We start from the raw sequence: 13303 nt of genomic DNA, 5'->3' as shown, positions 1-13303 counted from the left end.
CACTGTGACCTGAATGTCTTATTTACAGGTCGGACACAACCAGAGCCTGGAAGACTTCATCTCGGGGTGGGAAACAGAGACGGACATTTAATGGACCAAACTATTAATCAATGAAAGTTCTGTATGAGTTTCCCCACTGGGGATTAATAAAGTGTTCTAATCTACTCCGCAGATGAATCACTAATAAAAATAATCAGCAGCCCTGGTTGTTATGTTGTTGTTCCAGGTACATCTTTGCAATCAGGAGTAAATAACACGCCTGTAGCCCCTCTGCACTAGTTTTTGGACTGTTAACTGACATTTTTTAAAATATATTTTAAAATCAGAAATGTTGAACTTTATGTTTTGCATCGACAGTATTGTTATGGTCTTAATCCAACTGAACACTTGGCACAGGTGGATCCTTTTGTCCTTAAAGAAGTGAACTTACAGTCAGATATCTTTGACCTGAAGACGCACTTGTTTTCCACTGGACTTTGGCTGCTCGTAAACGTTCCACATTTCCAACATAACAGAGTAATCTTTCAAATCTGATACCAAGTTTCCAGGTTGTTTTGAGTGTGGCACACAAACCTCCACTGACAAAAAGACTCTGGAGGGAATAAACAATGCTCGCTGAGCTCTCATCAACAAAAACCAAACTTTGCAAAGACAATAAAACACAGCAAATGGTGTTTATTGTCAAAGTGTAGGAGTAGGACAATGTTATATGTGCATAATTCATTATTGTGTACTCTAATTGTGCAACAAACTAAGCTACAGTATATACAGACATCTATCATTAACTGTTGATAGCTGGATGACAGTTATACTGTATAACAGTAAATCTAGTTAGCCGGTTGCTTGGGCAGGACAGCCTTCAAAGGCAATCCGTCAAATGCCCAAGACTTTGGTATCATCTGCATCAGATGCAAAATGGTGACTCTTACTCTTACAGTGTAATATCAATCAATACAACTAAACACATCCATTTAAAAACATCCACATGAATATACTCAATGCAACAAATGTTATGCAGAAAAATCTCCCCCCCCCCCCCCGACATCACTCGGTTTCTCCTCTCTTTTTCATCTCCATAAAATCCAGTAAAGGTTAAAACAAACATTTAAATGTTACATATCCCATAAAATGTAAAAGAGAATTAATGTTATGAGAACCCACGCCCCCCCCCTGGTCTACATAGCAACAATGCTTTGTGAAAAATATACGTATAGTAGAGTGAACTAAACATTTACATGATTTTACAGGTGGAAAGAAAACATTGTTTTGACATAACTCTTTTGAATAATAATAATAATAATAATAATAATAATACAGCCCCCACAGTCTCATGAACATGCTATGGTCTCTTGTTACTCACTCCGATCATTGTCCGTGTGATGTCAGGCCCTCGGCCTGTCACAGGGTTTGTGGTTGTGTCAGTGTGTGTGCATGTTTTTTAAGTGACTGTCGTGGATGTATGCGCGCCTGTGTGTCAGTATGCGGGTGTTTTGGTGTGTTTTGCAGGCTCAACAGTCCCCAGAGTTATGCGAATGTGGCCCGGTCTCCATTTTCCAGTCTCTCTGGTCGGTGGCCTCTGCCTGGGAGGCAGCGGGGGACAGGGACATCTGTCTGCGGGGGTTGCCGCTGTGCATGGTGTTCCAGTGGCGCTTCAGATCCGACGCTTTGATGAAGGCCTTTTCGCAGGAGCCGCAGTTGAACGGCCGCTCGCCCCGGTGCTGCCGCTCGTGGTCCTTCAGGTGGGACTTGTGCTTGAAGGCCTTTTCGCACAGTTGGCACGCAAAGGGCCTCTCGTTGCTGTGGACCCTCTCGTGCCTCTTCAGGTCGGGGCCCCTGATGAAGGCCTTGCCGCACACCACGCAGCGGTGGGGCTTGAAGCCGGAGTGGATCTTTAGGTGCTCCTTGAGGTGGGCGGCGGTGGTGAAGGCTTTGGGGCAGTGCTCGCAGGCGTAGGGCCGGTTGGCGGTGAGCAGGCGCTCCTTTTTGGCATTGTGATCCTGGGGCTTGGCGCCGGTGCTCTGACAAGAGCCGTGGTCGCGGTGGCCGTACAGCAGGTACTCCAGCTTCATGTCGCTGGAGGAGGAGGAGCCCCAGCCGTGGCTGTGAGGATCTTTGCTCATGTTGGTGTTGTAGTTGTGCGGCTGAGACACGTGAGAGCCCCCGGGCCCCATGCCCTCCATCCCCTGATCATAGAAGCTGTTCTTCCTCACCTCCTCCATGGCCAGCTCCTTCAGGATGGCGTCCTGAGCTCGCATCCCGTGGTCCCCGGGAGCCTGGTTCTCCCGGGTCTTCATGTTGGTCAGCTCCCGCTTCTGGGTGCACAGGTTATCCAGGAAGTTGATGCCCAGGATCTGGCCGGACGACATCATCATGTTGATGTCCTTCTTCCTGACGGCGAGCCGGGCCGTGTACATGTAATTGAGCACCTCCTCGAAGATGTCGGAGCGGATGAAGTCCAGCTCCACGATGGAGTTGTCCTCCTCGCTCTGTTTCTTGAAGAGCTTTTTGAAGTAGTTGCTACAGGCGGCCAAGACACAGCGGTGAGCCCTGAACTCTATGTTTTCCACCACCACCACCACATCACAGTGCTCACCTTCCATCCTCTGCTGGTTGAGCATCTTCAGAAAGGTGGCTTTGTGGTCATAGTCGATATATCTCAGTAAATCAGACATGTTGCTGGTCAAATTGGAGCAACCTGCAGAGGAGGAAAAAAAACAGTAAACAGTCAAATATTTTTGCTTTGCACAGTCAGTCGGGCATGCACATAACCTGCACACAGCAGAGGGGTGGAGCTCCACTTGCACGCTTCTCATGTGAATACATATAGGTTTTGCCTTCAGGAGCAAACAACTCGCACACTATTATAGCAGCAACTTGCAAAACTAACGTTACATCGCTTTTGTTGAAAGACGGCCGTTAAAAATGCAAGAGAGTAAACAAAAAGTAGCAAAATCAATCGTGCAGAAATTCTTATGAAAAAAAAAAAAACACACACGAGAGGCCCGACAGCAGTAAAAGCCGCGGTAACGCCTGTAAAAAATATATAAACGCAAACAGACACAAGCAGATGGACTTTTCTTAACTTAAGCCACGCGTTAAAGCCGCCGAGTTCGCGTGACAGTCGCGTGGCGTGCAGAAAGGATAACCTTAGCAAAGAATATTTCACATTTCACTGCGCCCAGCCATTTTGGTCAGCAAGCCTCCATTGGCATGTTTCTGGTGCCTTTAAAGCAGTTCACAAACAGGCGGAGGACGCGGCGGCGGACAGGCGAACTAACGGCGGAGCGTAACACGCCGCGTGGCTTCCTGCTCCGTCCGAGGCGACCAAAGACAAAGTAAGAAATGTTAATACCCGAAGCCCTGAACGCGATCCTTGTGTTGTCACGCAAGGCTGTCGACGACGATCCAGAGCTGTCGTTTTTCCTCTTCCTCCTCTTGTTGTGACTATTGGGCTTCACAGGAAGCGCCGCGTTGTTTTGCCGCCACCTACAGCACCGGAGCGGGTACTCCACAGAGATCGTCTATGTCCGCGAGGAGGACTAACATTTGTCCGTGGCACTCTATAAAATAAAGATATTTTAAATGGAGAAACTGATTTACTCCTACACAAAACTGCTCTTCATTTTTAAAACAGAAATATTGCATATATGTTTTTTTTTTTTTTATTATCATTGACTGCTGGTGGGATGTTGGAAAGAAAAAGCCGCAAAAGTGCCCTCTTGGATGCTCCTATGGTGGATAAAACAAGACAAAGTGCTCTCTAAGGTGCTATTCCAGAAGAGAAAACATGGTGAAGTGCCCTCTATAATGCCCCTCTAGTGGAGAAAACGAGGTGTGTGTCCTAATGAGTGCTCTTAAATAGAGAAGACAGGATGCGGTACCATATAAGCTGCCCTACATGCAGCCTTCCGGCGTGCTAGTGCCCCACCATGCAGCTTACTATGTTTGTTGTTATGCACCAAAGCAACACCAAATATATGTTGAAACTTGGCAATAAACCTGTTTCAGATTTCTGACAATGTGCCAAAATGGGACATTAAGTGCTGAATAATAAACATAATCATTTTGGAGTTAACCATGAACACTTACCTGTACTAAGAGTTGATATTGTAAATACAGAGTTATTTGCCACTTCTCATGTATAATCCTTACCGTTTGACCCGTTTACATTTTTGGGATTGTGTGCATTTGGTTTGCACATTATAGATATTCTTTTTATATTGTAGTTCATGCTTCTATACTTTGTATTGCAAATACAAGAATTTCCCTTTGAATACATTTGTTTTAGCTTAGCTACATGGATCACTTACACAACATAACCTACTTTGTGTATATAAAGTACATCTTACATTAAACTTATATTAGTTCCATTGCACTCTACAGCATTGCACTATTATGTCTTTTTTTACAGAAACAGTTTGACTTGTAGACATCGTGTGTTGTTGTACATTATAGTTAAATGTGTGTGTTTACCTATATTGTACAGCTTTCTTGTCCTTTTAATTTTAGCTGTATGTTTATTTATATCTCTTTTGTGTATGTACATTTAAAAAAATGCTCGCATGTGTGTACAGTACACATACTTGGCAAATGAAGCCGATCTTGATTCTGATTAAAAATGATAACCTCGTCATGTCTCAGCTAACCGGTTTCATCCGGACTATGTGGGTATACTTTGATCACATTTGATTGACAATGGTCCGGCAACACAAACACGTTTCAGTTATCCTGATCCTGTATTTTCATCACTGGCTGCACGCCAGTAAGAAGAGCATAGACAGAAGTACACACAGGGAAATAACCCCAAACTGTACAATGTTTGGCAGACTATGTTGTGTTCCCTCAACACTTGTTAAAGAAAATAAATGTGCTTTATCTCTTAACATTTAAAGACTAGAAAATGAACACCATAGCTGAGGCAGACATTTGATCTCCTCTCATTTGTCAGCACGAGATCGTTTGTGGAATAAGGATTTATAAAGATCAACTTGTCCTCCCTCCTTGCGTTGATCTCATCGCACCCAGCAACAGAAACGGAGTGAGACCTCGTCTCTTTTGTTTCTCTTTGGCACACACGCACGTTCACAGCGGGCGGAGCTTTGAAAGCCTGCGTGCGTTCATCATAATTACCTTTGGCTGTATTTATAAAAACAAAAAAGAAGAAAAAAAAAAAAAAAAAAAATCTGTCTTAATTACCCCGAGGGCGATCTTTAAGTGTTTCGAGCCTTTGGTTTAATGAATAATAGATCGACTACAATTTACAAATCCAACCACCTCTCATCTATATATATATTTATTTATTATTGTTTAAGCTTGAATATTAAAAAAAAAAAAAAAAAAAAAATCACATGTTGCCCATCAGGATATTTCAGTGCCTGAGGATATGAAATCTGTTTTGGCTCCTTTAGCTCAGGTTGTTCCATATATTCTAGTTCATTTTTATGGGTTTTTAAAAGTAAAGATTGAACATATGAAAATAACAAAAATCCATATTTAGAGAAAATCTAAGATTACAATTGAATATATTTAAGGGTTCAGTGTCACATACTATAGCTTGAGGAATCATCTGTAGGTTATTGTGATATGAACCCATCAAATAACTAGTGCCTCATCTAATGGTCTCAACCAGTAACTGAATCATCACTGTGTTTAACACGGACTCAATATCTCGACGTTAAGACATCAATACTCAATCAATGGGTCCAATGGCGACATGCGTCAGTGCTGTGGTCAACATGTTATTTGAGGAAAAAAAAACCAGCAGATTAAAACAAATGCATTTGCCACTTTTATTTCACCTTTTTGAGGAAAACATGGCTGTACACGAACAAGACTCGGTTATTCAGATAGAGTTGAACACATGAGGGAGGCATATAGTTGACATGTTCAGGGTGGGGGTGGGGGTGGGGGGGAGGTGGACAGATCTCTCTTGGCTTTGCATCTAATTTGAGCAGAGCTCGGCAGTCTGAGCCCTTTGCCTCACAGTCACACAAACCTGGGACTTGTGGCGCTGCTGCAGCTGATCATCTACCCTGGAGAACATTCAAAAGCCTGCACAGGCACATTAAAATCTATTTCTTGCACAGAAAACTTGACTCCTTGGCAGAACAGAGCGTGTTGGTGGAATCAAAATCGACGAGGAAAAAACGATAAAAATACTGAAATGATCATAAAAAAGGAAAAATGCAATTCAAGTAGACGTGAATAAAATCAACCGGGAAAGATACATTTGCTATTCTCCTCGGAAAGCGTTGATATGTACAGAACTGGGCTGTAGTGATTTCTGCTGTAGTGGCACACCAGACGGAAAAAAATCATCGGCTTGTTTGGAGTAAGTGAGGCAATGCTTGCTGGCAAATGAGGTTGGCACTTCTACAGGAAGGTTAAATAGCGTATGCTCCCTAACACATACAGCCTACAGCGATTTTAAGTTTCTGGAGTGATGGCTTTATTTCATAAATAAAACATTGCTACAGTAATTATTCTCAAGAATCATAAAAATGCATCAGAGTCATAAGGCAGTGTAAGCAAACCGTTTGCTTGCTGCACACACACACACACACACACACACACACACAAGATTCGGCGTGCAGGTTGAATCGAGAACCACTTTTAAGAATCGTACGTGTTTCGGTATAATCTTGCCATTTTGTATGATAATGCAACATTGCGTCGTTCTCATGCGAGATGCATTTATTTAATTTGCAAGGTGAGGGGTTTGCGACTAGCTGGCGGGGCTGCAGCATTAGGAGAGTAGGAGCCTTTCTAGTCTTCTGAGAGTCCCGGAGTAATATGTGGAGTTCTGGATGTAGGAAGTCGAAACAGAAAACAGCCCTCGGGTGTTTTTACTCCTGGAAGAACAGAGGAAACAGAGATTAGTACATCCTGCTTATTCAATCACACACACACACACACACACACACACGTGAACCTTCAGCACCCACAGTGCACCCTGCAAGTGGGCCTGATAAAAAGATGATGGTGGTTTTGATACCGTAAATAGATGCACCGAGGGACTACAGAGTTACTAAAAAGCACACACACAACATAGATACACACAGGCTTCTTGGGTACAATACTCAACTATTTCCCGACTCGTTTTAAGTGTGACCACAAGCAGCGAGTCCCAAAGGCTGGTGTCACCACTGAGAGGCAAACACAGAGACCCATCATTCTCTTATCTCTATCAATCTGATTTAGATTTAAGGCCATTCAAATATCATATGTCACACAACTCTCCTTCAGTAGGTCGTGCTTAAAAAAACAAATCTGCTACCAGAACCTCATCACAGAGGAGGGCATTTAGAGCAATTAGAAATTGAGTTAATGTGTTAAATTCAAAAGCAGACCGACTTTGAGATTAGTTAGGGTTATTCATAAATGATTCGTGATTAAAAGGATTAGAATCTACTGAAAAATGAGGCAGAAATTGTACATTTGTTGCCTGATATTACTCATTAATGGGCTAAATTTATTGTGTACAGTTAAAGGAAACCATGAGCCTGATGACGGCATGATGGTGAATAAAGTGACTTGAACTGGAGGTCCTCGCTGTGTGTGTGTGTGTGTGTGTGTTTGAACAGGTAAGACCTTGTTTGATTGCAACTGTTGCTTTTCATTTCTGACATTGCTACTACACATTTTCCTGATACTGTTTGGCCCAAACACTCTGTGTGTATCTACAGTGGAAAGAGGGCAAGCATCCAAACAACCAGAGAAAAGAAACATTTAGTATCATGTTAATAGTGCTACTCAGAAACACAGCAGTTCTGACACACACACACACACACACACACACACACACACACACACACACACAAAGGACTGAGGGCAAGGCCGCAGAAACAAAGCCAAGCATTCCCATCTGGTGAGTCACGCGAGTACACACATGCACGCTCGTCATCCCAAACCCTGCGCCTTGGGATCGCTTCAGTTAAAAGCTGGTGAAATAACGAGCTGCAGAGCTGAAAAAGGTGAATTAGAATAAAACTGGGCAATTCCAGATTTAAAAATGTTTGATAGAGAAGGTGGCGAGGTTGTAACGATGACATGCTCTGGGTGCAATGGAATGAGAGGTTCCCTCACACAGCTCCACACCTGAAGTAATCCTCACAATACTGCCAGCGAGCAAGTTGAAACACAAACGGCTGCATTTGTGAAGGCTGCAGACACACTGCCAAAAGGACTGCTGACCTATTTATACCCCCCACCACACACACAGAAAGGAAGAGTGCAACTAAAAGGAGCAGGATGTCACAAATTGTTTCAAACAAGTTTCCGAGAGACAGTTAGGCAGTGTCAGGATTCACTGATAAACACTGCTCCCTATAAAGACTGCAGTGAGGTGCAAAACTATGTGTTTTAATACAAATTAGCATCGATTCACGGTTTATTTTCTGCAAATACAACAGATTTTTACTCATAATATTTGTAAGTGGTCATTTACAAAGCTTCCCAGTTAAAGTTTATGATTTTTCTCGCTGAAAATAGACTAAAGCAGATCTGTCTTCACCCGAGATCAGATTTCAGTCAACGCGGGTTCTTTGCAGACACAGACTGAGCGCTCTGAGAAGCAGAAGCCGGTTGGGCCGGTATTTAATCGCTCATCACTGCTGCTGCCCTTTGTGAGGCTGCACAATGTAGACATAACGATGTATACTCGATGTTTTTACAGAGTACTGCACGACATGCAGGTCACAACTCTTTCAACCGTACTTGTTTTTCAAATCAAAAAAAGCTAAAATTGTCTCTGGTTTTCCACATTTTCAAAGTTGTGGTTGTATTTTCTTTTAAATGACAACCCACATGTCTTTATAAAGAAGAGGGGCAGGTCTGTGGTACATGTTTAGTACACAAGCTCTCTAACACAAATGGAATTGTGTTTCTTTCCAGCAGGGGGGAGTGTTGCAGTCAAACTACAAGAGCTCGCATGAGACAGCAGCGTTGCTGTAAAAAGGCTTTTTAAGCCTTGTCATTACAAGTTGAGATTATAATATCCGGTGTGTGTGTGTGTGTGTGTGTCTGTGTGTGCGCACACACACGCATCAGCCAACCTTTTCCCTGCAGGGGGAGTGGAGCTGGAATGACAGCATGATGCAATAGCTGTAAGTGCTACAGAAGCAGGGCTGTCTGTACCAGTGAGAAGAAGTGCTGATGGGAAAAGCAGCATGCCCGAGAATGGAGACCAGCTTGAAAAAAACAAAAAACCCAGTCCGACCACATCAAAAACTAGACCAGACTAAAAACGGACAGGGCCGGGACCAGGACTGGGACCTTGTTGTCTTACCTGGGTCAGTCCTCCCCCTCCTCTGGCGTGATCTCTGTCTCTTTATGAACCACTACTTTGGTCACTGACATGTCAGGATGCTGTTCTTTAGCCTCCTTTATGGCCTGAGCCAGAGCCTATATACGGGAGTGCAGCCCCAGAAGGGATCACCAGGGGGAGACAGAAAATGGGGAAGGCAGGGAGGGAGCAGGGATGTTTCATTGTGAGTCAATATGAGCCAACAAAGGGAAGCCACGTTTAGTCACATTTGTCATACTTCCAGGATTTGTTAAAGTCACATCACGAGTTAATGTCTTGTGCAAAATATCACATGCTAAGCCCGTCTATATCTGGCTGTACTATGCTCGCAAAGTACAAGATAAGGTCCTGAGGGGTCACACTAGCATTTTACTTGTTCATGGTCATCGCTCAAATCCATTTATTGACTTAACAAGCAAAGAAAAATAAGGTGGACAGAGGAGAATGAATGAGAAGCGGTATGTAAACTCTGAGAGACCTGATCGTGGTCGATGTCTGTGTCTCCCGTGATGACGATCCTTTTCTCAATCCTTGTCTCTGATATTCCTCCTTTCACCGTCTGACCAACGGAGAGCAGGGAGACGACTTAAGAGTCAATGCGCACACAAAAGCATACGGCAACAAACATCCTGAAGCTTAAAACTTTAGGTTTTTATCATGCTATATACTTATTGTATCAGTCTAAATCCTTGGGCCAGACGACAAGAAGGTTGTGCGAGTGTAAACGTAAAAATAAAATTCAGACTTTTCATGAACTTAAGAGCTCGTAATGACTCCGGCATGGAGAAACACAGACCTATGGTGCTCTGAGACACGCACACGGTTTTAAAGTTCTGCAGTAAAGAAAGGCTGAAGCCGAGCTGCATCGGCTGCAGTCGTGCTTGAAGCTTCAAGCGTTACGAGATGGAAAAGGGACAATAGATGATCCCTGACCTTTGTGATGTGTGTGGTTGTCGTGGTGCTGGAGGTTTCCGAGGTGATTGTCTGAGCACTCAGCAACACCCCGGGGTCTATGTCGCCGTTAGAGTCAACCTGTTGACGAGCAAAACACTCCATTAGGAAACGACATGTTGTATTTGTTCTCCACATAAAGTCAAACTACCCGCTACACCACGTTTAATGGGTTCCTAGCTAATATTATTCAACAGTAACTTGTGGTAAAGCTGCGTTAACTGATTTTTTTGGCCACTTGTGGACAGAGGAAATAGACAGCGCGGTATTTCTAGCTCAATATTCACCGTTTTCTTTGAATAATAGTTAAAAGCTGCACCGTGTTCACCTGCTAGTCACTAACGTGTGCTGTAACACAACAAGTATTAGTGTTATCAAGTAGTTATAATCTTTCACTCTCGCCGCTCTCATTAGTGTTGTTTACGGCTGCAGGAGTTTACAGAAAAAAAAAAAAGCTCTAAAATCCCACATGACACTTCCAGCCGCAGAAGAAACTAACTGTTGAACACGGGGGAGCATTTAGCCAGATAATTCCTCCAGGAGGTAGCAGAGAGCCAAACAGAGAGTTCATATTTCATTCTATAACTTCCATTCATTAGGTGGACACAAACACAACTCTAAATGAAGGATAATAAAGCTCTGAATCTGCTGTGTGTGTTTAAAATAAATTATTGCTGATCCCAGCTTTGCTTTTTAGGGCAGATTCCTTTTTTTAAAAGCCAACTACAGAACTATTCTTTAATCCCAACAATCGGTCATGTTTTTCAAAATGGTGCAGGATGTAAAATGGAGGCAACGTCATCGTTTGTACCTCTGCAGACTCATAGGTGGTAGTTTTTGTCTCCGTGTGGACGACAGGCACCTCTTTGGTTCCCACCTCGACGACGTTAAGGCCCTGATGGACAAAATGGGCACAAATAAATGCATGCAGAGGGAGTACAGCAGCGCCAAAACCCATCTGAGCTCCAATTCAATTAACTGGCATGTCTAAAACAGATCTCTGTAAGTGCTCACTGTTAACTTTGTTCTTAGAATAGCTCTACCCTGTTGTGCACAAAATCAAATTAACACAAATAAATGCCGCATGCTAATAAACTAAGCCAAAGGCCGCCATTGAAGAGCTTGAATCTCTAAACGAGCATGCAGTCATGCATTAGAGTCCCTGATCCGGTGAAGACGGGGATGCTGGAGAATGCAAATCACAAGGTTTCAATCAAGTGTGTGCGCCACATCATATTAAAGAAAGGTCCCCTGATCTGCTCCGCAAACAAACTGTGAAGTTAGACGCATGTCCATGCTTTCGCTCGAGGTTTGGCCCTTGATTATTAGTGGCAGATTGTGCTGGCAGGAGGGGAGGGTGGCGGTGAGGTTGCAGGGCCGAGGCTGAAGCCACCGCAGCTGATGCAGGGTTACCTCCGACTGAGACACGGCTGGAGGTGGATGGCTGAGACAGCCGTCAGAGGTAAAGGGTTCAGTCAGAGTCACTTCGCGTGGGCAGGACTTCTGGTCTCGTTCCTCTTTTTCTTCAGCTCGGACTATTTCTTCTTTCTTCACTTCCACCGATACCATATTTTCTGAAACCTTTTCGTCGACACAGGCGTGTGCCAGTTTCAAATTCAGCTCTCCCTCATTGGGCTCCTCCTCCAGCTCTTCCTTCTTTCCATCTGCCTCTTCGTCCTCTGTTGTCTCCAATTCATCTTCTGAGCTGTCCATCTGTGCGTGGTGGTATTTCTCTTTCTCAAAGGGCAAAGGCTTCAAGATGTCTGGAAAGCTCTGTTGACTCTCATCCTCTGCTGGTGAACATTTGTCCACCACCTGTATCCTATTTTCTAACTCAGAGGGAAATGCTTGTTTCTCGAAATACTGCACGTGATTGGAGAACTGGACTCTCTTACCATCTACCTCTGTGTGCTTTCTCTCCCCTGTGTTGTTTAAATCTAACAATTCCTCCTCCAAAGCCTCCAAACAACTCTCTGCCGATTCCTCTTCATCGTGTTCCTCGTCCTTTTCACAATATCTGATGTATGCAGGAGCAACAGTGAATCTGAAACTATCATTTTCACATTTTGACATAAACGCCTCCCCCTCAATGCCAGCAACCTCTCCCTCCTCATCTATTACTCCCTCATTTATCTCTTCTGCTGCCGAGGTCAGCGCTGCAGACGGGCTCTCATCTGACTCTAAACGCGTTGCTACCGGCTGTACTTCTGCTGCAAGCTCCACAGATGCACACGGTTGAGGTGGCTCTGAATACGGTGCAGTGCCTGGAACACCGGATACAGCTGCTGGATCTGCTGAACCGACGCCACTAATATCTTCACGCGACACGTCTACATTATCTCGCTCCCCCTCTGCTGACATTAACGCGACTGTGAGCTCCGCTGTGGCGTGCGCCGGCTCGGCCTCTGTGGACGGGATATTCACCGTTGGCCCTGTCGACTCGGCCGGTGCTGCCTCTGTCTCCGTGGCAACCACCATCTTCTCCTCCGGTTCAGCGGATCCCTGTGAATGATGAATGTGCCGTTAGAGGAACGTTTCCGTTTCGCTATTACGAAAATACAAATCCCCTCAGTACAAGGAGGCTTCACATCACACCTGACAAAGGAACATTGTTGTGTCGGTTATATGTTCACTGTGGAATCACGTACTGTACAATAGGCACGGATATTTAAAAAGACATTTTAAAGGTTTCAGTCACGCCAAAACCATTGCAGTGTTGCATTTGTAAATCTGTGAGGACCAGAGAGGAGGGGGGGGGTCACCTTTTCAGAGGAGGAAACCCATCCCAGCGTAGACTGATGGGACAGAAGGACGGATGGACACGAGAACAGAGAGAAGGGAAAAGAGAGGAAAGTCAAAAAGTCACAGTGAACACCAGACAAAGCGTGAAGGGAGAGAGGGTGGAAAAATCAAAAAGGAAACAGAAAAGTAAATATTGTATGGAATACCATTGTGTAGCAAACCCCAAAACCTCAAATGAAAGTCAGATCGCTGGATCCACCAGCAGCAAACTTCAACTAATCTGCTTTTCGGTTACTTAAGAACAGT

At 44.1% G+C, this 13303-nt stretch overlaps 2 protein-coding genes across 13 annotated transcripts in view; both read right to left on the bottom strand.

Moving 5' to 3' along the window:
* Nucleotides 1-657: 657 nt before the first annotated feature.
* Nucleotides 658-3439, bottom strand: LOC116393045 (zinc finger and BTB domain-containing protein 14-like). Its single transcript, XM_031864944.1, has 2 exons — nt 3353-3439; nt 658-2695 (listed from the first exon to the last, which is right to left on the bottom strand). Exon 2 carries the CDS (start codon nt 2670-2672, stop codon nt 1509-1511), a length of 1164 nt encoding a protein of 387 aa, XP_031720804.1. The 5' UTR covers nt 2673-2695; nt 3353-3439; the 3' UTR covers nt 658-1508.
* Nucleotides 3440-5765: 2326 nt separating this feature from the next.
* Nucleotides 5766-13303, bottom strand: part of epb41l3b (erythrocyte membrane protein band 4.1-like 3b) — a 44695-nt gene continuing 37157 nt past the window's right edge. For 11 of the 12 annotated variants that reach the window (XM_031864935.1, XM_031864931.1, XM_031864932.1 and 8 more), the window contains 7 exons: nt 13018-13050; nt 12680-12757; nt 11067-11150; nt 10238-10336; nt 9783-9863; nt 9287-9402; nt 5766-6851 (listed from right to left, as the gene is read on the bottom strand). In XM_031864935.1, coding sequence (XP_031720795.1) covers nt 9292-9402; nt 9783-9863; nt 10238-10336; nt 11067-11150; nt 12680-12757; nt 13018-13050 — 486 coding nt within the window. In that variant the 3' untranslated portion in view covers nt 5766-6851; nt 9287-9291. The remainder of the gene's footprint in view (nt 6852-9286; nt 9403-9782; nt 9864-10237; nt 10337-11066; nt 11151-12679; nt 12758-13017; nt 13051-13303) is intronic. The other variant, XM_031864943.1, reaches the window with a different exon arrangement.

Source organism: Anarrhichthys ocellatus, unplaced genomic scaffold, assembly GCF_004355925.1.
Source record: "Anarrhichthys ocellatus isolate YVR2014 unplaced genomic scaffold, GSC_Weel_1.0 scaffold32, whole genome shotgun sequence".
NCBI lineage: Eukaryota > Metazoa > Chordata > Actinopteri > Perciformes > Anarhichadidae > Anarrhichthys > Anarrhichthys ocellatus.
The sequence above is the reverse complement of the archived record's forward strand: the minus strand, read 5'-3'. Positions and strand labels throughout refer to the sequence as shown.